Source organism: Anopheles coustani, chromosome 3 (assembly GCF_943734705.1).
Source record: "Anopheles coustani chromosome 3, idAnoCousDA_361_x.2, whole genome shotgun sequence".
In the NCBI taxonomy this organism is placed as follows: domain Eukaryota; kingdom Metazoa; phylum Arthropoda; class Insecta; order Diptera; family Culicidae; genus Anopheles; species Anopheles coustani.
The window spans coordinates 16,164,198-16,186,310 of record NC_071288.1 but is presented as its reverse complement, the minus strand read 5'-3'; the positions used below and the strand labels follow the sequence as shown (position 1 = coordinate 16,186,310).

The window sequence follows — 22,113 nt, the reverse complement described above, 5'->3', positions numbered from 1 at the left end:
AAAACGATTGGCCCGCCACAAACTCGGACGCGATAGAAGAACTGAATGAAACTCCAATTCGTCCAATCCGTTCGAAAGACACCCTCTAACGATTGGTGGCGAGTGGAACAAACAGATCCTTTGATTTGTGTGTAGCATATTTCCCCGGTAGAGGAGTGGGATTTGAAGCAGTTTCCTCCCGATGACTCGGATGACTCATCGCCGCCATTGCCACGGTCGCTGATGTCGTGTCGCCTGTAGACTTCCGCTTTTCGAACTTCGACCCCACGCAACAAATCAATGCAACGTGAAGGATGGGTTTTCTTCTCCGTTTCCCATCGCGATCGTTCAAGAGTTTGAGGGGTGTGGCAAAGACTGAGGCAGTTTATGAACCGTTCAGCACAAAGACGTCGAGACATTAAGATTTCTCCCCGGGGGAGATGCGTGCGATACTGAATAATATAATACCGCTTTAACGGGTACCTACAATGCACACAAATGCCGTGTTAGTTTTTCTTAAGCAAGCTATTTATTTAAGACATATCGACGAAGTTTTATTTTCGAAATCTGGAGCAATCCGAAGCGAACCCCTGTGACGGGTAACCCCGAGGCGGCAGAACAAAGCACCATAAAGTGGTCCCGCGCATTAGAGCCGCCTAATTTGGAGTGGTGCCGAATTTCGGCCAACCTTGAAGGGAACTGGAGTTTTTACCAATTCGCTATGGTGCAAAGAAGAAAACAAAACAGAACCCATTCGAGCTAAGCCGAACAGATGAAGCGTGGATTCGGAGCCATTCAAGCAACCACGGGAATGATTTAGATCTCCAAAAACGGTCGAACCCGAGAGTGAAGGAATTAAAATCTCTTGTGTCTACCGCGTTGGGTTAAGATTTCCGCAAAACTGCGCTATATTGCTCGAACAGCTCGCGGATGGAAAGGCGCAAGGAAATAATAAGACCGATCCGAAACCAGAACCCAACAGCACGCGGCCAAAGTGGTCCGAGAATACCACGCACGCGAACTGGAGAGCTGGAGCGCTGTTGAGTTTGTCGTTTCTAACTAGGCGAAACCAACCTCCACGGGGAGGGCAGGTTTCTGCCGCCGTTGGTACGTAGGAGAACCAGCAGTGGCAATACAAGGCGAGAACAAACCAGCCTAACCTGAACGGAGTAATAAGGACGGTGTGACCAGCTGGATTCCGCACGCTGGATCTGCATCGGAGTGGTAGAACCTGCACGGCAAACCGTGTGGAATTGAAAACCGTTCACAGAGACGGGTGAGACAGTAAAAGGCACTACAGTTATCCCCACTAGTCTTGCCCGAGTATTGCGTTTGAAATTGCAAGCATTGAGAAAAAATCATATATATGTTTCATTTAGGTGCAGCCTGCATATGAGATGCCCTACGGCAAATTTGCGTCATACGATTTCTGTGAGGCTAAAGACAAAATAAATCTGATCCGACTCCATCTGCAGAGACTTCTCCAAAGCCACGGTTTAGTGAAGAAACAGAACTCACATCCCAAAAACGCCCTCAGAAGTGTCAGATTCTTGGGGTAAGTTTGAGTACTTCCTAGTTACAATTGTGCAAGCGAATCAGATTCGTGTAAAACACCGGGAATCAACCACAAAGGTTTCCATTTTACCCGAGACCACCAAGGCACGACCCGAGGGTCGAAGAAAAAAAGCCACAAAAAGCATAAACAAACCCCCTTCGGTGGCATATTTGTATTGGTCGCTAGAGCGAGAAATCCGGAGCGGTAGGCAGGCAGCATGGTTCAAATTCCAAACCACTTTAGCGGACGGATCCAACAACTCGGAGCTAAAGCATTCTGTTATTGTGATGGCCATGGTCGGTGGAGCGTTATATGCTTCATCCCTTTTCCCTAACGAGCAACGATTCCAGGGTACCTCTGGAGCAGAACTTCTGCTTGCTGGAATTGGAGCACCGCTAGGGCAAGAAAGGATGATAATAAAACCGATCGGCAAAAGACCTTTGGTCAGCGCGCCGGAGGAGAAAAAATACCGAAAGAAAATGCGCACACCAGGGAAGATGGAACAAAAATGCATCTCGAACCAATTTTGCAAGCCAAGAGAATCCATGGTATTTTTGTGTGTGTTCGTACCCCGTTTTTCATATCCGTGCGAGAGAAGGAGTGGCGTACGTCTTAAACGAAGCTGAGGCTTTCAAATTCTTCTCTCTTGTACAGAAATTAGCATTTACAATTCAGCGGGACAGGTGCCGGTGGAAACAAGGAAATTCCTCGGTAGGAAAGTCCCGCACCCTGCCGAGCCCTTAACTCACCCACCCTGGTGGCTTACGACGAATGAATGGGCTTGCCATCGCCTTTGGCGCTAGGATTGGCAGCTTTGGACGACAAATCAACAAACTGACAACCAGGGCAAGTTCCATAGATGCATATCTTAGACCCCGAGCGAGTACTCTGGCGATGGTTTTACGACCGAGGATTAAATTGTCTCAACAGCGTAGGGGATTGTATGCGCAGAACGAAAGACATTTATTATGACTTTGGAACTGCGGTCTGCAGTTATGGAAATTGATGCATCAAATAGATGTTTATAACTTGTATCACTGCTGATTGGAAAATTATTTTATCTAGATCGAGAAATCCTTGATCTATAGTGCTACAATTATTCTTTAAGCTGAAGATTGTCATACTGATGAAACATAAAATATGGAATGAATATTTATGGTTTAATTATCAAACCGTTTTTATAGGTTGACATTTAATCAATAGTTTAATTTTCTAACCCTAAACAATGGTTCTTCCCGTTAAATTATCTTTTCATTTGGGACTAAATTAGCCCACAAACGTGACAACAAACCGATCGTTTAATGAGTAAACGATGAGTTTCATATTTTTCTCCACACAGCAACAAATTTGTGATTAAATTTGGTCAACGCCTGTCGCCAGCGATGGGGCCAGGGCCTTTTTTTTCCTTTCCGTTACCACTGAAAACGTCGTGTTTGCTGGACAGATGAAAAAAAAAATATCCCATGATGAATCCGGGAAGATCAGTTAGCGGGGGAGGCAAGAGGGAGGATCGGTTGGGAAAAGTAATGGGTACATTTTTCACAATTTCCTTCCAGCTCTCCATTCTGGTTGGTTCACCTTTTTTCTACATTCGCTTCTCTTTATTTTCTAGTGAAAAAAGCTCTGTTTAAATTTTAAATTAAAAATAATCAAAATTTGATTCAACAAAAATAATGATAAAATGTCCTCTTATCAGTAGTTTAACAGTAAATTCTTTTTTAAATTGAAAGAAACGATCAGAACTGAGCATTTCGCACGGTGGCACCGTGTAAACTCACCCTCATAATTTGCTTTGAAAGGGAACGAAAAGACGCGCTCGCGGAGTATGATCGTCTCAAGACGACCGCCGCACAATGACCTTTTTCGCTGGCGGCTCATTGCGAGGATGACCAAGAAGGAGTGGAGAAGTTGAGGGTTTTTTTTCACACGAACGGAGCCAAACAAAAAAGGTACTAAAGAGAAGGAAAACTGATTCCCTTTTTGGTATGTCGCTTGCCGGTTGCAGATGTCAAATCTACATGAGCGGTTTATTAACGAGGAAGAAAAGCACGATTAGCAAATGTTTACACGTACAACTGATCCTGCGGATTCCCAGAACGAAGAATAGATCGTACTTACTTGCTAGAGGCCTTGGAGTTCTCGCCGAATCCGACCGTGAAGTTGGTGGAGGTCATGTTGATGTAGTTCAAATGGGAGGAACAAGTTCACACAAGCAAAAGCACCAAAAACTGCACGTGTATTACCGATTCTTTCAAAACAAAACAGGATCTATCGAAGATGGCCCTTTTTGCTTTTACACTTTCTTATGACAGAAAAAAGACACACGACCGAACGATTTCCTGAGAGCACTTTGCGAAGGCGTTTATGTTCACTGAATCTATTGTGCAATTTGTACAGAACGGTCGGAGATCGTGGGAAGCGGCGAGCGATCGAACGGACGCGAAACCGGGTTGTCGAACTGGATCAAACTGGACACCGGCTTGGGTAGACGGAGCAGGGATCGATCGAGCTGGGCAATCCTTGAGGTTTTACTATGGGTAAACTTTCACAAGTTCACGCTAGTTGGTAGATGGTCTTGAATCGAACGATTAAATGCTTTTGATACACGTACGGTAACAAAGAACGCGGAACAAATAAACGTGACGCTACTGGAGCTAAGAACAACCGAACGAACGAAGCGACGGTAGCGAAGTGACAACAGAGTTCAAATCTCCGGCAACGGCCGACTAGCCGTGTCAAGATTGGTTAATAAACTCAGGCGCTGGCACGCTCGACATTCTGACGTCCTCAAGTACACATGGGAATTTGACATTTCATTTCGTCTGAGCAAAAAACAGTGAAAGCGAGCAACGAAATGCAACGAACATTGAGAAAATATCTTTGTCATACCTCTAGCAAGCTAAATTAAATATAATTTCGCTTTAAAAAACTGCTAAACATACAAAAACTGATGCGTGATCCACTATGGATATTGCATTTGTACACAAATCACACATCTTATGTCAAAGGGAAAATGACAACATGAAGTAATCCCACCCGAATTCCCTTAGCCTTGATGTTTTCTGTCAAACTGGTAAAATTTTGATGGTTTCTGTCAAGGGCCGGATCAATCAGTCCACTTTTTCAGTCTGTCGCGTTTTTTCTCCGATTGATTTATTGACGACTTCAAATTTCTTCGCAAGTTAACTTTTTCCCTTTCGCCTCAACCGCTTTGTTGTCTATTTCAGCAGGTCAGCCCTGGTGCATATGGCCTGCTGTTTCAGCTGTGTGTTGCATGAAAGCAAAATCGTGACTTCGCTCTGACTAATAAACAAATAAGATAACAACCTTGCCTTCATGCTGGGAACGCTGGCGGTGCGCTGAAGCGACCGTGGAGGTTATAAATGTTGACCGAGCGTGAAAAGACCGTGGTCTCTACTGCCGTTATAGCCGCAGTTGGTGTCGGGGTACTGTACGTACTGACTCGCTACCGGAACGGCATCATGAGTCGGCTGAAGGCACTGAACCAACGGGATCCACTCCGTGGCCAGCAGGTGCACATCATCAACACGGCCGACGACTGTCGGATGATTGTGACCAAGCTGCACAAGTGAGTATCGACCGCGTGCTTCTTTCCTTGGTTAGTTTTCCATTGTGCATAACATGCTGGTATTGCTTTCAGACACTGCCAGGAGTACAACGTGCTGGGATTCGATTGCGAATGGGTTAGCAACCAAGGGAAACGGCGTCCCGTGGCACTACTCCAGCTCGCTTCCCACCGTGGCCTCTGTGCCCTTATACGGCTGTGTACGATCAACAAGTTACCGCAGGAATTGTACGATCTTCTGAACGACGACAACATCATCAAAGTTGGCGTTTCACCGTTTGACGATGCGCGGTTACTTCGCGAAGATCACCGTTTGAAGGTGGAAAGCACACTTGATCTACGCTTTATGGCGGAACGGGCCGGTTTGGAGCCATTCGGCATTGCGCGACTTGCAAACGAAGTTTTAGGACTAACGCTGGACAAACACTGGAAGATACGCTGCTCCGACTGGGAAGCGCCGGAACTGTCCGAACGGCAGATTAAATATGCGGCCAGTGATGCGCACGTTGCGGTGGAACTGTTTAAGAAGTTTGCCTACAAACTGGTACCACAGTGAGTAAAATACTGCTTTTAAATGAGACATGACCCTCCGTACCTAATAATAAATACCTATTTACATCTAGTTACCCATGGACGAGCCGAAAAGTCGTGCTCCAACAAGTGCTAGAAGAGATGGACTGCTATATGGATCAAACGTACAACAGTCGCAGATCGAAGGGAAGCGGTGGATCCAAGAACAAAAAGTTCCTCGACCCGCAAAAGTAATATCAAATCCACATTTATGTAATATGACTGAGTTTCGGGATGATGCAATTTGTTCCTCTCTCCTTTTCTAGCCATCAAAAAACTGGCAAGCGCTATCACACGACGCGCACAAAGCCACTGTACCACAACTGCATAATGGAGGCACCGGATGGTGAAGTGCTGTGCACTTGCGATCGGCGCAAGGCCGAATGGTACGTGCAGCGTGAGCTGGCGGACCTGGTGTGCCAGGAGCCGTACACCGTGCGTTTACGCTTCGAACCGGCCGGTCGGGCAGTGGACGACCCGGGCAAGTACTATCAGCAGGTGAAGGAAAACATTTGCGTTGTGTGCGGAGCGACCGAGTGCTTCAATCGGAAGAATATTGTCCCACGGGACTATCGTAGACATTTTCCAGGTGAGGCACAAGCAATGCCTATCGTTTGCTAGAAACATACTTACTCTAATTCATAATTTCCTGCTTCCCCAGTTGTAATGAAAGAGCACGTTTCACACGATGTCCTCCTGCTGTGTGCCGATTGTCACCAGCGCAGTAACATTTTCGACGAGCGGCTGCGACAAAAGTTGTCCACCCTTTGTGAGGCTCCCCTGGCGGGGCAGAAGAACGGAACGAAGGAAATTCGCCTCGAAACGATGTCGGAAATAAGAAAAGCAGCACGAGCTCTTCTGTACAGCGCCGGACAGATGCCTCCCGAGCGGCGACAACATCTCGAGGAGAAGCTACTGCAGCTGCTGAACAGCCGGCTGATAGACGATGATGATGAAGCCAGTCAGAATGAGGCACGCGTTACGGAACTGACACCGGATTTGCTGCACACATACAGCAACATAGACATCTCGGTGCGCAACGAGTTCTACTGTGCGCATGGGGAGCGTGTGGTCGAGTACTTTAAACAGCGCCCAGGAGGACTGAGTCAGCTGGAGCGCATGTGGCGTGAACAGTTTCTGCACACCATGCGCCCGAAACATCTTCCCGCACTATGGTCGGTGGATCATAACTACAAACGGTAAGACGCAGGGTTATGGCGATGGAGGGAATAATTATGCTTAACCACTTTCTCCACACATTTTAGTCTGGAAATTCGTGCCGGAGAAGGAAGGGTTAATGTGGAAGATCTAGCCGCCGCCGGTATCAGCCTAAATTCGTCCCCATCGACTTCCAGCTACTCATATAGCAACTCCGGTTATTCGCAAACGAACGGGACGCCCACTTACAGTGGCATGACCATGGACAATCCCCCTTCATCTACACGCTTCTACTCAAACATGCCCTCCCAGAATGCTACCGTGGCCAGCGGTACCTCCGGCGCAGGTGTAGCGACACACTCCACTCAGTACAAATCCATTATCCAACCGCGTTGGACCGAAGCCACCGCGAACGAATCCGTCTCGTCCGGTGGTTCTACAACACTGTTTAAAACAATAAACTCTCCACAACCCCCGCCGGCATATACCAACGAGCCGCGGGTAGCACGAACCACCCAGCAGCAGCAACTGGACAGTGAGCTGGCAACCGAACGAGACTTTGCCTCCCTTCAGCTAACCTACGATAGCGATGACTCTAATTCAACCCTCTCCCAGCCGTCATCAACATTGCTCTATTCTAACGGTACGTTCCCGGACGAAGAGGAACAGAACGGTGACGATATCGATGATCAAGATGGAACTTCCAGAAGCAACGGCCGGAAAGCGGAGGAAGAAGAGGGTGATGACGCCGACGAGCGCAGTCTTAGCGCCATCGACAGTTTAGTCACGGACAGTTCTTCCTCTTCCACCGCTACTAGAGCGCGGGACCCGACCGGCGTAGAGGCTTCGGTAGCACGAGGGGGACAAGCGACCGGTTGGTAAAAACTCTCCCGCTTCAGGTGGCGATTACATCAGCTGAAAAGAGATTAGTCCGAGAAAGTTACATGTGATGACGCGGATGACAAAGTGAATATATTTTTACTGTACATGTTGATAACGCTGAATGAACAAATCATCCCAAAAGTGTAAAACTAACGTTTAACAAATGTAACAAATAGAATACAGTAAATTATAATCTTCGTTGGTTCCAAACCATAAATTAGTTGATACTGTTTATTGTTTATTTCGATTGGAATCAATCTCTACCATGCTTATTGATTTTATATGTAGGCTTACATGTTTTGTTTTCTCTTTTTCTTGGGTCAATGCGTGGTGTGCTACAGAGGACTTTTGGTTTTATTTGACTTCGTTGGTCGGCAAACTCATTTGGCAATGTCCCAAGGAAAATGCTTCATTCACTTACACGATGGCAGACCACATTACGATCGATATGAAACAGCGGTACGGTTGATTGAAAAATATATGTCTTCTACCAGGTGGACACGACCGGAGGAAACATCCGGTTTGCCACATTCCACGTGATGAATATTTTTAAAAACTCGCGATTTAATATTAAACCAAATCACACATGTTCTGGCAATCGCACCGGCACATGCGGGACTACATTGTATCAACGATGCTGACCAACTGAGATGGTCATCCGCACATTTTTCGTCCTCAGTTCACAGTTTCACACCCAACGGTCGACACCAATCATCGAATAGGAGAGGCACCTGGAGGGGGCCATTCGAACAAGATAAAAAAAAGAAAGAGCATGTTAACGCGAGTTGCAGTTGTCCCAGGCATGGTTTCCACAATTGGACGTAATTTCGTTAAGTAAGTTAAACTTAATCCGTTGTCCAGCACACAAACAAACTCATCCCTGAGATTGAATCGCGTGTCAACAGAAGGGTGATGGTGTTGTTGCCTAGCAACCAGGAATGGCGTAAAGAAAACTGTTGTAGTAGACTAAAGGATCTAGACAAGTTAAGACACAGAATACTATATAATTTGAGTTGTCCCATAAATTGGTCGATCGTATTCGTATAAAGAGAGCCACAAACATTTCAAAATTTTTAAATCAAACTTCAACTTAAATTGTTTCGGCCAAGGAATGGAATGTATCCTTCTGGAGATGTTAAATTTGTAACAGTTCATTGAAGTTCCTATATCGAACTAAATCCACACGAATCCAACTGATAATAACGGTCTGTACTTTGTATATTACAATACACTTAACCTCCATGCATTTTCAGGACGACACCACAACTGAAAATTGCACTTTTCTGTGTCTGATTGAACATCGTACCAAGTCCAACGAACACACCCGCTCACCACCAACAGCACGTGTTTCGAGCGGGCGAAACCCGGCAAAAGATAGCAGGACACTGTCTACAGTGCGTTTGTCAGCCAACACATCCACCGATGTCCTCTTTCGCACCGTCAATCTACCGAATTTACCACCACAGAACGTAACGATCTTGTGCATATCCGAATAGGGGGAACGAAGGAACGATGATTTGGAGAGGGACCTAGTGTGTTCGTTCGTTGGATCGTCACTAATCCGTGTGCTTGTCGGTGATCATCCCACGAGTGGTCACGCTCTCGTCCGTTGGCAGCTTCCGAATCCGTAGAACGATCGTCACCGTGATCAGTCGACGTTGTACGCGCGGTGAGGATCGTACGTTGCGCTAGGAAGCGTCAACGCGAAACGAATCGGTGCGGTAGTTTGCGTTTCTAGTGAATCTGAAAGGTGGCAATTAGATCCTTTCGTATCCTTCCGGTTCGTTGGCTGTATATTTCGTCTAGTGCACCTGTGTGTATATGAATTTACGATCGGTTCCTGTGGTAATTGAAAGTTTGAAAATCGAAATCGAAACGACGGCCGCGCAAACATGGCGACGGAACTGGAAGATATCGTAGAGCACATGCGGAGGTTCTCCTGGCCGGACTACCTGGTGTTCGTGTCGATGCTGCTGCTGTGCATTTTCATTGGCGTGTACTTTGGGTTCGTGCAGAAGAAACCAAACACCGAGTCCGAATACCTCATGGGTGGCCGCACAATGCTCGTTTTCCCGATAGCCTTGTCCCTCATCGCCAGGTGAGTGAAAGCGCGTCATCAGCATTAGGTAGTGGATGCCGTTTTTAATCGCACCTGGATGTAACCTCTCCGCCTCGTTGGAAAACCCTCAGCTTCATCTCCGGCATAACGTTGCTCGGTCTGCCGACGGAGGTGTACTCGTTCGGGATCCAGTACGTGTACGTGGCGCTCGGTGTGACGCTGATGGGTTTCGTGATGGGCTTCATCTATTTGCCCGTTTTTCACAAACTCAACATCACATCAACCTATGAGGTAAGCTATCAACCTATGAAGGTTCGACTCAAAGACGTGACTAAATTTTCGTTAACAGCTACAAAGAAACAAAAACGGTTAGATGAAATAAAAAGTCCCCCACAGGGTAGACAACCATGTCCCAAAAGTCACGTCAATGATTCAGGTTCTTCTACATGAGGCTCCCCCATTTGAGCTAGTTGCGGCAACTGATGATGATTATCTAATTGAATCAAATTTAAATTTATACCATTTTCCGATTTGCGATTTGTACGTGGCCCCTCTAACTGATCCCAACAGCAGTCAAGAGAAAAATTGCAGTAGGGGTGTTGACTAACGCGGCCGAAAAGGTAGACGGATTTAAATTAGTATGAATGGACTCCATTGAATTACTGCTAGGGGAAGGTTTGAGCATAAGCTTACCCAAAACCATCACACGGGAAAACCGCGGCAAGACACACAAAAAAAGGGGCAAAGAGCAAGGGACAATTGCACCATTACTGTAATATTTCATACAATCGCTCATTCGCCTGCTACGATTGCACGATCGTGTGCCAAACCGGAAATAGTGAAAGTGTGGCCTGCTAGTTTTTTTTTCCTTATTGCACAGTTATTCATGCCACACGATGGATATAGCGCTGGCGCCAAATCATTCATCGCGGACTATGAGTCCTCTGATCGGCGCTTCCTCGGGATCGTATTGATTTAAATCCGATCGGATTGGTCGCGTGGAAACCATCGTTCGGAGGTTCGGGACTTTCGGATACAAAACGTGAACCGTGACGACATCGTACCGAGAGGTTGGCTTTGTCAACTGTGCCTGTGACAACTGTTGGCACTCAATTAGATTGATTGTTTTAACGTGCCCTAAGGTGGGGAGAGGGTGGGAGGGATTTTTGTTCGTATGGCCGCTTGGCAAAGGTTAGCAAATCCCTTTTTATGCCCACCGGTTGAAATTTATGATGGGTTGTCTGCGAGTCAAGAGAAGCAGAGCGAGAATCATTCAATTTGAAACACAGTTAGATGGATAAATTATGCATTTGGGCCAACGAAATATGACTCAAACAACCATAAAATGCAATCACGCGCATCTCACGACGCCGAAATGGAGAACCTGTTTCCATACCTCTCTAATTGTCCTGCGGTTAAAAGCCTCTCTTTTTATGGTTAGAAATTATCTTATTATTTCCTTTCCCTTCAATTATCCTAATATAGTACCTGGAAACACGGTTTGATCGACGGTTACGAATGTTTGGATCGGTCATGTTCACCATAATGAATGTAAGTAATATGGATTGGGATTAGAAAGTCATTACATGCAAAATACTAAACAAACTATATTCCTAAGTTAATTGATTATTATTCAAATTATTATATCGTTCTGTCTCTTATATTATAAGAATTCTCTTCATTGATTTTTGATAAATGAATTTAGCTATTCAAAATGTTTTACTAATAAACGTGCCCTTATGTTTTTGGTCTGGTGGTTCCTTTTAGATTGGCTATCTCCCGATCGTCATTTACGTGCCTGCATTGGCCTTCAATCAAGGTAATTTTAAGAAATAAAATTAAAATCAAACAGACATATTGTATGCTTTCCTCTTTCCTTGCTTTCCTATTCCTTACTGTTCCAATATGTTCACTTGTTCAATGTGATCTCTTCATTCGCAGTGACGGGAGTCAACATTCACGTCATAACACCCATCGTGTGTATCGTTTGCGTGTTCTACACCTGTGTGGTATGTTTCCAATTTTCGTGCTCACTGTCTGCTGGTGCCGGATTAAAACTTTAGAGGGATGATTCAATTTTGCAGGGTGGTCTAAAAGCCGTCGTATGGACGGATGTGGTGCAAACATTCTCAATGTTCGGTGCCCTGGTGCTCGTGGCCGTCAAGGGCACCATCGATCTCGGTGGATCGGATGTTGTTTTCCGTAGAGCGTGGGACACTGGACGACTGGAACGACCGAAGTAAGATATTTGCAGTACTAAAAAACACATTCTCCACAACATAACTCATACCGTTTATGTTCTCTATGTTCAGCTTCGATATCAATCCAACTACCAGGCACACGATATGGTCGCAGCTGATCGGTGGTTTCGTGTATTGGCTGCAAACGAACGCCGTCAGTCAGAATATGATCCAACGATACCTGTCGCTTCCATCGGTTGCGGCCGGCCGGCGTGCATTGTGGATTTTCGTGTTCGGCGTGTGCTTGCTCATGTCACTATGCAGCTACTGTGGTTTGCTGATTTACGCCACGTATCAAAACTGCGATCCACTTACAACAAAGGTAAGCTTCACCCATCTTGATGCTAAAAGGACCTCCTTGTGCGAATCATCCTAATGGTCTCTTCTGTCAGCTCGCTCGCGCCAAAGATCAATTGTTGCCCCTGTTTGTGATGGACATCCTGCGAGATCTCCCCGGACTGCCGGGACTGTTTGTTGCCGGTGTGTTCAGTGCCGCCCTCAGTTCACTCTCGACCTGTCTCAACTCCATGTCGGCGGTTATACTGGAGGACTTCGTGAAACCGTTCGTCAGCAAACCGCTCTCGCAGCGAACAATCAACTGGATCATGCGCTCGGTCGTGGTCGGAGTTGGGGCACTCTGTGCAGCGCTGGTATTTGTGGTCGAAAAGATGGGCACGGTGCTACAGCTGACGATGAGTCTCGAGGCGATCACCAACGGGCCGTTGTTGGGCACGTTTACGATCGGTATTCTCATCCCGTGGGTAGAGTCCAGGGTAAGATAAAATGGGGCCAATTTTGCTGTGCATGAAAGATTAGTAAATCTCTCTCCTCTTTACGATATTTAATTTCTAGAGTGCTCTTACCGGAGGTATTGTTGGGGTGATATTTATGTCCTGGTTAAGCTTGAAGGCGCAGTACTGGGTCGCTACCGGAACGATTGTATTCCCCCACAAACCGATGTCCGTCGACGGGTGCACGTACGAGTTCGATCGTTCACTAGTCAACGCTACCACTACGAGCGTTTATACAACCGAGTAAGCCATGAAATTTCAAGCGCAGCCAAGCTACCAAATATTCTCACTGTTTTTTTCTCTTTTTTTCTTCCAGTGACATCTTCCCGCTGTTTCGCGTATCCTACATGTGGTATACATTCCTCGGTGCGTCCGTCACCATTCTTGTCTCACTTATTTGCACCGTGGTGATCTTTGGGCGGAACGATCCGAAAACGGTGTCGCCTGATCTGATGGCGGGTTTCGTGCGCCGGTTCGTTCATGGTCCGGACTGTGAGCCATCGAAGACGCACCAACGAGCGCCGCAGACCGACAGCACCACCAATGGAAAGTCATTGCATGAGTCTGCACTGTAAAGCAATTACCACAACCAAGCGCAACGAAAAGCTAGACTTTGTGCAATCCAACGTATTACGCCATTTGGTAGTAAATTTTTGCCTCGAAACTCGTTCCTCCCGTAAGTGTGTAAGTGTTAACTTTAAGAGATTTTTCGTATATTCAAAATGTGGTCATTTAGTTGTATAATTATCACCGCGCAAAGCTGCAAACAGCGACAACAAATAAATAATTTCGTGGAAAAAATACATTATATTTTTCGTAATTGGAAAAGATAAAACACAAATAATTTCAATTACATTCCTTGAGTTCTTAGTAATTTAAATTCACTAACTAATTGGATCACCATCAAGAAGCACCATGCGCCTCCATTAGTCCACGTGGGTGTCCTTTGAAAATGAACTGAAATATTTCTTCGTTGTGATTTATCCAATCCAGCAAAACACACCTTAACCAAAATAAAATGTGTTTCTTCATTCCGTCACAAAGGACGATGGGTCATTTATTTCAGTTCAATTCAGTTCAGACTATAGGATTATCAGGAAACTTATTAAGCTCACAGGCTTCGTTTCTATCGCCGACTGCGGGATCGACTGCGGGGTTTTTTACTTTTCTTGGTCTTTTTCTTATGGTGCTTGTCATCGGACTCCGAGTCCGACCCGTGCCGTCTACGATCGCGCCGATCGTACGACGAGTCACGTTCATCCCGTCGCTCCCGGCGTTGTTTGTATTTGTGTGATTTTTTCTTCGTCCCCGATGACGTCCGTACGTACGAGCAGGACGATTTCTTATGTTTCCTACGTTCATCGCTATCGCTGTCCGATTTACTACGCTCACTATCACTACCACTAGTGCTTCGTGTGCTTTCCTTTCGACGCGAACTGCCACCGCTTTTCCCATCAAGTGGTGGACTGCGCCGTCGTCGTTCCGACCGTTCAGACGATCGTTCACGTTGGTCGTGATTTTTCTTCTGTTCTCGCGATCGGTCACTACTTTTCACAGCGTTTCGCTTGTCGCTCTCCTCTCGATCTCGGTGGGATCGGTGATCGTATCGATCCCGTTCACGTGATCTTCTTTCGCTGGGTGGAACTGAAGGAGCGACGCGCTCTTGTCGTCGGTCGTTGGTCCGTTCCGAGCGTGACGATTCACCTTTGCGTGATTTAGCTCTATCGTCATCATTCACCTGTTCCGATTTCGAACCCATCTCTCGATTTTTAAATTCCTCGTACTTTGCAGCGTCTACAATAAAAATATTTTGTTTAGTATAATGTTTTATTAATTGGTTTTGAAATCCGTGAAATCAAACCTTAAGGGCACCTACTTAAAATTCTGGCATACTTGTTGTACTCCTCCTTCGACACGACTTGAACCAAGTACTCGTTCATCGATTCTTGAGCACCGCCAAGAGCGTACTTTACAATCACGCGACTCAGTTCCTCGTCTATACTTTGAATCTGGAAATAAAATTAAAAAACAAGGACATTAGTGATAAGTACACAAAACATGAATTCTGACGCATTTTATGGAAACAACAACTAGATATGTATTTATTGTGCAAGTTTTATTATGTATTGAACAAGAGTAAATAAATTGTTTATAAAATAATGAATAAGTATTCAGCACCCATTATTTAATAAAATCACTTCTAGCTTCTAAATGAACACTTATAGATATCCAAGCCGGAACACGTCTTTCAGTAAACCAACCATACGCGTTTGATACTTGGCATCGCCCACATCACTTATGTCGATGGACCTACTGTCCTCTCTCTGTTCGTCAGTTTCTACCGCATCCGGCTCGTCTCCGGTGTTGGCCACTGCCGCTTCTTCGCTGGCCACCGTTAGTGGTATGTGTAGCAAACCTAGGACAAGCGCTTGACGCGCCTGTAACTTAATCAACCGCATTAACACTGTCAAGGGAAACCATTCGGTGGCACTATCGTCTCCAAAACGCTCCAGGTGACTCATCAGAGCGTTGTGGTAGGTCTGAAGCATATTGTCGTAGTGATTGCGGCGGAACGATTCGTCCGTGGAGAGAAAGATGGTCTGCACAAAGTCCAACGCGGGTGAGCCGTATTTTGCCAACTGCCAGTCGAGCAGGATGAGCCGATTTGGAAAGCCGCCCTGGAATGTGATTAAATTATTAAACCATCTCACTTCATTTTTCACACTCAAACAAACTCTTACATTGTAGGAAAACATCATGTTGTCCGCAGCAAAGTCTCCGTGGCATACGACACAGAACGGCTCCGAAAGGGCAGCGTCGCTAATGTTCTGCAACTCCTCGGCAAAACTGCCCCGAAGGCGTGCCAGCTTCTCGCGCCGTCCTACGTCACCCGGGTTCAATGTTGCGATTGCACTTTCAAACGCCTGTTCCATAGTCTGCTCGAATCCTTCCATCTGGAGGACACGCTCCCGGGTGACGTCTCCCATGTGCCGATACTGTTCAAACAGCTCCGGCTGTTGCTGCTTGAGTGCGAGAGAAATCGCATGAAACCGCCCAAGCTGCACCATCGCTAGCCGGGCATGGTCATAGTCCATAGGCTCGAATTTGTGGCGGTTCGAAAACCCACGCCTGCTAACATCCTCCAGCACGATAATCCCTTCGCCTTTCTTCACATCGCAGTGTGCGTGGTAGCAACGAGGTGCAAAAGCAACCACCTGCTCTTCCGAATCCGTGGAGGCTTTCGATTGTGACGCTAGCAGTTCATGTCGGGTGCGCTGGAACTGCTCGAAAGCGGGCAGTAGCTTACCGTACACGAAAACTTCCCTCTCGAACAGTGTAAGCAGGGTTTCGTCGGCGCCGGGTGGTGGTACTTTGCACAGGACGGTAGTTTCACGGGGTTCCTCTCGAAACGTCACCCGGTAGAAGACAGACACCACCGTGCGATTGTTTGCACCGGAGCGAAAATCGTAGTCCATCGTGTGCTGGCCGGAAATATAGCCCAGATGTTGGGCAACACCTGCCAGCGCATGGAGCACGTAATCTGGAATTTCTAAGCCACCTTTCATGCTGATCGAACGAGAGCTTCTTGAAACTGACGTTTGGTACGCCGAAGAGGGAAACAACTACCATCTGTGCACGCGTTTTATCAAACAGATATTAGATAAGATTGCTTATCTTCTATACGCGTTGACGGAGAATTACGTTCCGTTGGATCGAGAGGTAGATGTGGTTGTTTGTTTTTGGCACTCATTTTCAATTGGTGGTGAACTGGTGGGAAAATAAATTATAATCAATCATATCAAGGTTACTTGTAGCGTATAGACTGATGGTTTATTACAATACCATGCCTAACTATCGGAAGTATTGGACTTCTTTGATTGACATCATTTCACGAAACATTTTCATTTTCTTCGTGCATTCCCTTTACGCCATGGAAAATAAAATGTGAAATCTTTGATATGGTGGATTGGTTTTATTAAATTACAAATGCAACTGGTTGCATCACAACAGAAACTATTAGCGATACGCTAACGAGTTTTTCAAAATCTCGTTCTGCGATGATTGATCTTCCAGATTCATTCCCCAAAGTGTAAGCAACTCAACACAAAAACTTTTCGTCGAAAAATGTCAGGTATGAAACATTTCAAATTCACTTTACATATTCGATTCACTTGAGCCTAGGTTTCGAGTAATCTCAAGGTTCTGGTTACACAACTTTGGTATGCCGCATACACGATCCGTCCTTGGATCTACAGATACCCATAGCGAACAATGTCCCTTATCACCGCACTCATACGCTTATGATACGCGCTCTTATTGGCGTTCGCCGTGAAATGGTTCTTTTCAACATTTTTAGCTTCACGCATTTCCGCCGCTTTGTTCATATCGGGTAGATCTTCTTTGCGTGTGCAAAGCAACGGCACCAGGAATACGGCCATCAGAATACCGAACCGACCGAATCTTCGCAGCTGTCTTATAAGGGCGGTCCGAGGGAACACTTCCTGGGGATTGTGGCCAAGCTTTTCGAGCAACGTCGACAATGCGTTGTAGTAGACGCTCATCATCTCATCGTAGTGACGCCGGCGGAACTCTTCATCCGTGCAACAGAACAGGAAGTAGACAAGGTCCAGCACGGGTGATACATAGCGTGTGAGTTGCCAGTCGAGTATGATTATTTTATCCGGTGCTCCATTCTAGATAGAAAACGAAGACGAAAGGTAACCCGTTAGAATACATTGTTATGAGATTTTAATTCTCGTTGGCGTACCCTGTAGTGGAACATATAGTTGTTCACCCAGCAATCACCATGCCCGAGCACTGTGTATGGTTCAGCAGGATCAGGTTTGAAGCAATTTTCCAACTCCGTCCGCATGTTGTTGAGCAGCTTCTGCATCTTGGTACGCTCCGTCGTTTCGTGCGGTTCTAGAGTTTCTATCGCATTCGCAATCATCTGTCGCAACATACCTTCGATGCGTCCCCCTTCAGGCATCGTAAGATTCATTTGATCGGGTACCTTAAACCGCTCGAACTCTTGCGGACGGTCTCTTTTTAAAGCCAGCGAAACGGCATGCAACCGACCGAGCTGCTCCATCGTCATTCGAACGTGTTCGTAGTTCACCGGAACCTTCTTGTCCCACATGCGGTATCCATCCAGTCGCAAGTCTTCCATAATGATAACTGCCTCTTCAGCCGCTTCGTCACACTCCGCGTGGTAGCACTTTGGCACGCTGAAAAATCCGTCCTCCCGACCGACTCCCTTCTCCTCTTGGTAGGCGAACATAAGCGGCAGGAACTGTGTATAGGCAAGCGTTTCACGAGTAAAAATTTTCATGGCGGCTGGAAACTGCCGCCTGCGGGCCTCGTTAAGTGGAGGAATCTTGCATAGGTACACCTCCCGGCGGTCACCCTCGGTAAGGAAAGCCTTGAACATTTCGCCCACGAAACCGTCACCCTTGGTGGATCCCACGTCAAACTCGATCTTCACCTGCCCGGGAGTGAATCCCTGCTCGATTGCAACCTTCTCCATAGCCCTATAGATGAATTTGGGCAGTTCCATTGGGTCAGTAGTTTCGTTTGTTGGTGCAGGAGCCTCTTTATGTACGTCGCTTACGACAGGTTCTTCTTGTTGCGTTACGATGGCACGTTCCTCCAAGGGAACTTCTTCCTGTTGTGGTTTCGGTTCACTTGGAACTTCCTTTTCTACCACGGTCGAATCCTCAGCAGTGGTCAAAATTGATTCTTCTACGCTCTTTTCGAGCACAGTTTCCGTTTCCTCGATAGAAGCAGCTGTGCGACCCTCAGCGACGGTCACTTGTTGAGCCGGTGCCTCAGAGACGATAACTGGCGCTAATTCTTGAACTGCTGGTACTTGCTCCTCCTCGGTCTGCTCTTGTTGGTGCTCGGAAACTTTCACTTTCTCAACCGATTCCTCAACCACTACAACCGGTGTTTGTTCTTGGTGTACTTCAACCGAACCGACATCCCCCGCCGAGTGCTCAACGATGGAGTCCGTCTTTGGTTCCGCCGCCATTTCGAAGTAGTACTCAATACTCTTACTCTCAAAAAACACTTTGCTCACTTAGCCTGCGTATTTGCGCTGAACTTCACGGTAACCGATCAACTGAATCGTTCCGGTCCATTGACGTTCAGTTATAGGCAGTTCCATCCGAGAACCAGGTAAGATAATGTCACGTATAAAATGGCGAAACCGGACAGAGGGGAACCAATATAAACAATAAAATAAGGTAGCTTCCTCTAGCGGGTGCGTCCCTCTGGTAACCTATTTTATCTAATCATTTCACCACAACGATTGCTACACGACGCCAACTTGCCGCGTCATAGGCGTCGATCGGTTATCAATCTCATCAGAAGACTCCCGTGACTGTCTACCATTCAGAAGAATTCAGATGAATCTGTACATATAAGGGAAATGCTCGAAAACCGGCAGTACACGAACACTTCCCTCTCGAACAGTGTAAGCAGGGTTTCGTCGGCACCGGGTGGTGGTACTTTGCAAAGGACGGTAGTTTCACGGGGTTCCTCTCGAAACGTCACCCGGTAGAAGACAGACACTACCGTGCGTTGTTTGCACCGGAGCGAAAATCGTAGTCCACCGTGTGCTGGCCGGAAATATAGCCCAGATGTTGGGCAACACCTGCCAGCGCATAGAGCACGTAATTTGGAATTTCTAGGCCACCTTTTCTCTCGAGCACTTCTTGCAACTGACGTTTGGTAAGTCCAAGAGGGAAACGGCTTGCATCGATAACCTGTGTACGTGTTTTATCAAACAGAAATTAGATAAGAATGCTTATCTTCTATACGCGTTGACATAGAATGACGTTCCGTTGGCACGGGAGGTAGATGTAGTTGTTTGTTTTTGGCACTCATTTTCAATTGGTGGTGAACTGGTGGGAAAATAAATTATAATCAATCATACATCGTCCCTTATAGGAAGAAAATATGATTGACTAACCATTTGTTACATTCAAGAGCCACTTGGTTTGTTTAATTTCAGACTTGGTACCATGGTTACTCGTATAGGCTGATGGTTCATTACAATACCATGCCCACCTCGGATCGGAAGTATTAGACTACTTTGATTGAAACATCATTTTACGAAATATTTTCATTTTCTTCGTGCAAAGGAAAATAAAATGTGAATACTTTGATATGGTTGAATTTTTATTAAATTACAAATGCAACTATTTGCATCACAACAGAAACTATTAGCGATACGCTAACGAGTTTTTCAAAATCTCGTTCTGCGATGATTGAGCTTCCAGATTCATTCCCAAAGCATGTCTAATCAAGGTAAGCTACTAAACACAAAAACTTCCCACCGAAAAATATCAGCTATGAAACATTTCAAATTCACCTTACATATCCGATACACATATGCCTAGGTTTGGAGTACTCTCAACGATGCTCGGGTCACTCAACTTTGGTATGCCGCATACACGATCCGTCCTTGGATCTACAGATAACCGTAGCGAACGATGTCTCTTATCACCGCACTCATACGCTTATGATACGCGCTCCTATTGGCGTGCGCCGTGAAATGGTTCATGTCGACATTTTGAGTTTCGCGGAACTTCTCCGCCGCTTCGTCCATATCGGGTAGATCTTCGTTGCGCGTGCATAGCATCGGCACCAGGAATACGGCCATCAGAATACCGAACCGACCGAATCTTCGCAGCTGGCGCATAAGGGCGGTTCGGGGGAACACTTCCTGGGGATTGTGGCCAAGCTTTTCGAGCAACGTCGACAATGCGTTGTAGTAGACGCTCATCATCTCATCGTAGTGACGCCGACGGAACTCTTCGTCCGTGCAACAGAACAGGAAGTAGACAAGGTCAAGCACGGGAGTTACATAGCGTGTGATCTGCCAGTCGAGTAAGATTATTTTATCCGGTGCTCCATTCTAGATAGAAAACGAAGACGAAAGGTAAATCGTTAGAAGACATTGCTATGAGATTTCAATTATCTTCGGCGTACCTTGTAGTGGAACATAAAGTTGTTCACCCAGCAATCACCATGCCCGAGCACAGTGTATGGTTCAGCTAGGTCAGGATTGGAGCAATTGTCCATCTCCGGCCGCATGTTGTTGAGCAGCTTCTGCATCTTGGTACGCTCCGTCGTTTCGTGCGGTTCTAGAGTTTCTATCGCATCGACAATCATCTGTCGCATCATACCTTCGAAGGGTCCCCCTTCAGGCATCATGATCTTCATTGGATCGGGTACCTTAAACTGCTCGAACTCTTGCGGACGGTCTCTTTTCAATGCCATCGAAACGGCATGCAACCGACCGAGCTGCTCCATCGTCATTCTAGCATGTTCGTAGTTCACCGGAACCATCTTGTCCCACATGCGATATCCATCCAGTCGCAAGTCTTCCATAATGATAACTGCCTCTTCGGCCGCTTCGTCACACTCCGCGTGGTAGCACTTTGGCACGCTGAAAAATCCGTCCTCCCGACCGACTCCCTTTTCCTCCTGGTAGGCGAACATGATCGGCAGGAACTGTGTATAGGCAAGCATTTCACGAGTAAAAATTTTCATCGCTGGAAACTGCTGCCTGCGGGCCTCGTTAAGTGGAGGAACCTTGCATAGGTACACCTCCCGGCGGTCACCCTCGGTAAGGAAAGCCTTGAACATCTCGCCTACGAAACCGTCGCCCTTGTTGGATCCCACGTCAAACTCGATCTTCACCTGACCGGGAGTGAATCCCTGCTCGATGGCAACCTTCTCCATAGCCCTATGGATGAACTTGGGCAGTTCCATTGTGTCAGCAGTTTTGTTTGTTGGTGCTGGAGCCTCTTTATGTACGTTGTTTACGACAGGTTCTTCTTGTTGCGTTACGATAACACGTTCCTCCAAGGGAACTTCTTCCTGTTGGGGTTTCGGTTCACTAGGAACTTCCTTTTCTACCACGGTCGGATTGTCAGAAGCGGTTAAAATTGATTCTTCTACGCTCTTTTCGATCACAGTTTCCGTTTCCTCGCTAGTAGCAGCTGTGCGAATCTCAGCGACGGTCACTTGTTGAGCCGGTGCCTCAGAGACGATAACTGGCGCTAATTCTTGAACTGATGATACTTGCTCCTCCTCGGTCAGCTCCTGCTGGTGCTCGAAAGCGTTTACTTTCTCAACCGATTCCTCAACCATTACAACCGGTGTTTGTTCTTGGTGTACTTCAACCGACCCGACATCCCCCGCCGAGTGCTCAACGATGGAGTCCGTCTGTGTTTCCGCCACCATTTTGAAGTAGTACTCAATACTCTTACTCACAAAAAAAA

At 46.5% G+C, this 22,113-nt stretch overlaps 6 protein-coding genes across 6 annotated transcripts; 2 read left to right on the top strand and 4 right to left on the bottom strand.

Annotated features, from left to right (window-relative positions):
• Window positions 1-4,641: 4,641 nt before the first annotated feature.
• LOC131260504 (exonuclease 3'-5' domain-containing protein 2) lies at window positions 4,642-7,941 on the top strand. The gene is made up of 6 exons (XM_058262245.1): window positions 4,642-5,123; window positions 5,196-5,672; window positions 5,744-5,881; window positions 5,957-6,279; window positions 6,352-6,889; window positions 6,956-7,941. Exons 1-6 carry the CDS (start codon window positions 4,918-4,920, stop codon window positions 7,728-7,730), a joined length of 2,457 nt encoding a protein of 818 aa, XP_058118228.1. The 5' UTR covers window positions 4,642-4,917; the 3' UTR covers window positions 7,731-7,941.
• A 1,681-nt stretch (window positions 7,942-9,622) lies between these two features.
• Window positions 9,623-13,586, top strand: LOC131260359 (sodium-coupled monocarboxylate transporter 1). Its single transcript, XM_058262058.1, has 10 exons — window positions 9,623-9,828; window positions 9,921-10,080; window positions 11,275-11,340; window positions 11,557-11,608; window positions 11,731-11,798; window positions 11,874-12,028; window positions 12,102-12,351; window positions 12,422-12,802; window positions 12,882-13,063; window positions 13,137-13,586. The coding sequence occupies exons 1-10, from the start codon at window positions 9,623-9,625 to the stop codon at window positions 13,393-13,395; spliced, it is 1,779 nt and encodes a 592-aa protein (XP_058118041.1). The 3' UTR covers window positions 13,396-13,586.
• Window positions 13,587-13,614: 28 nt separating this feature from the next.
• LOC131260358 (pre-mRNA-splicing factor 38B-like) lies at window positions 13,615-14,815 on the bottom strand. The gene is made up of 2 exons (XM_058262057.1): window positions 14,682-14,815; window positions 13,615-14,614 (listed from the first exon to the last, which is right to left on the bottom strand). Exon 2 carries the CDS (start codon window positions 14,577-14,579, stop codon window positions 13,947-13,949), a length of 633 nt encoding a protein of 210 aa, XP_058118040.1. The 5' UTR covers window positions 14,580-14,614; window positions 14,682-14,815; the 3' UTR covers window positions 13,615-13,946.
• Window positions 14,816-15,039: 224 nt separating this feature from the next.
• Window positions 15,040-16,386, bottom strand: LOC131260355 (uncharacterized). The gene is made up of 2 exons (XM_058262055.1): window positions 15,562-16,386; window positions 15,040-15,498 (listed from the first exon to the last, which is right to left on the bottom strand). The coding sequence occupies exons 1-2, from the start codon at window positions 16,384-16,386 to the stop codon at window positions 15,040-15,042; spliced, it is 1,284 nt and encodes a 427-aa protein (XP_058118038.1).
• A 684-nt stretch (window positions 16,387-17,070) lies between these two features.
• Window positions 17,071-18,851, bottom strand: LOC131271921 (uncharacterized). The gene is made up of 2 exons (XM_058273509.1): window positions 17,589-18,851; window positions 17,071-17,514 (listed from the first exon to the last, which is right to left on the bottom strand). Exons 1-2 carry the CDS (start codon window positions 18,849-18,851, stop codon window positions 17,071-17,073), a joined length of 1,707 nt encoding a protein of 568 aa, XP_058129492.1.
• A 1,154-nt stretch (window positions 18,852-20,005) lies between these two features.
• On the bottom strand, window positions 20,006-22,075 carry LOC131271914 (uncharacterized). Its single transcript, XM_058273497.1, has 2 exons — window positions 20,816-22,075; window positions 20,006-20,741 (listed from the first exon to the last, which is right to left on the bottom strand). Exons 1-2 carry the CDS (start codon window positions 22,073-22,075, stop codon window positions 20,295-20,297), a joined length of 1,707 nt encoding a protein of 568 aa, XP_058129480.1. The 3' UTR covers window positions 20,006-20,294.
• Between the last annotated feature and the right edge of the window lie 38 nt (window positions 22,076-22,113).

Coding starts and splice junctions, on each gene's coding strand:
- LOC131260504 (XM_058262245.1), top strand. CDS start 4,918: ATGTTGACCGAGCGTGAAAAGACCGTGGTCTCTACTGCCGTTATAGCC. Junction 5,124..5,195: donor ATTGTGACCAAGCTGCACAA/GTGAGTATCGAC, acceptor TATTGCTTTCAG/ACACTGCCAGGAGTACAACG. Junction 6,890..6,955: donor GTGGATCATAACTACAAACG/GTAAGACGCAGG, acceptor CACACATTTTAG/TCTGGAAATTCGTGCCGGAG.
- LOC131260359 (XM_058262058.1), top strand. CDS start 9,623: ATGGCGACGGAACTGGAAGATATCGTAGAGCACATGCGGAGGTTCTCC. Junction 11,341..11,556: donor TCATGTTCACCATAATGAAT/GTAAGTAATATG, acceptor GGTTCCTTTTAG/ATTGGCTATCTCCCGATCGT. Junction 12,029..12,101: donor GGACGACTGGAACGACCGAA/GTAAGATATTTG, acceptor CTCTATGTTCAG/CTTCGATATCAATCCAACTA.
- LOC131260358 (XM_058262057.1), bottom strand. CDS start 14,579: ATGGGTTCGAAATCGGAACAGGTGAATGATGACGATAGAGCTAAATCA.
- LOC131260355 (XM_058262055.1), bottom strand. CDS start 16,386: ATGAAAGGTGGCTTAGAAATTCCAGATTACGTGCTCCATGCGCTGGCA. Junction 15,499..15,561: donor ACATGATGTTTTCCTACAAT/GTAAGAGTTTGT, acceptor ATCACATTCCAG/GGCGGCTTTCCAAATCGGCT.
- LOC131271921 (XM_058273509.1), bottom strand. CDS start 18,851: ATGGCGGCGGAACCAAAGACGGACTCCATCGTTGAGCACTCGGCGGGG. Junction 17,515..17,588: donor ACTATATGTTCCACTACAGG/GTACGCCAACGA, acceptor TTTTCTATCTAG/AATGGAGCACCGGATAAAAT.
- LOC131271914 (XM_058273497.1), bottom strand. CDS start 22,075: ATGGTGGCGGAAACACAGACGGACTCCATCGTTGAGCACTCGGCGGGG. Junction 20,742..20,815: donor ACTTTATGTTCCACTACAAG/GTACGCCGAAGA, acceptor TTTTCTATCTAG/AATGGAGCACCGGATAAAAT.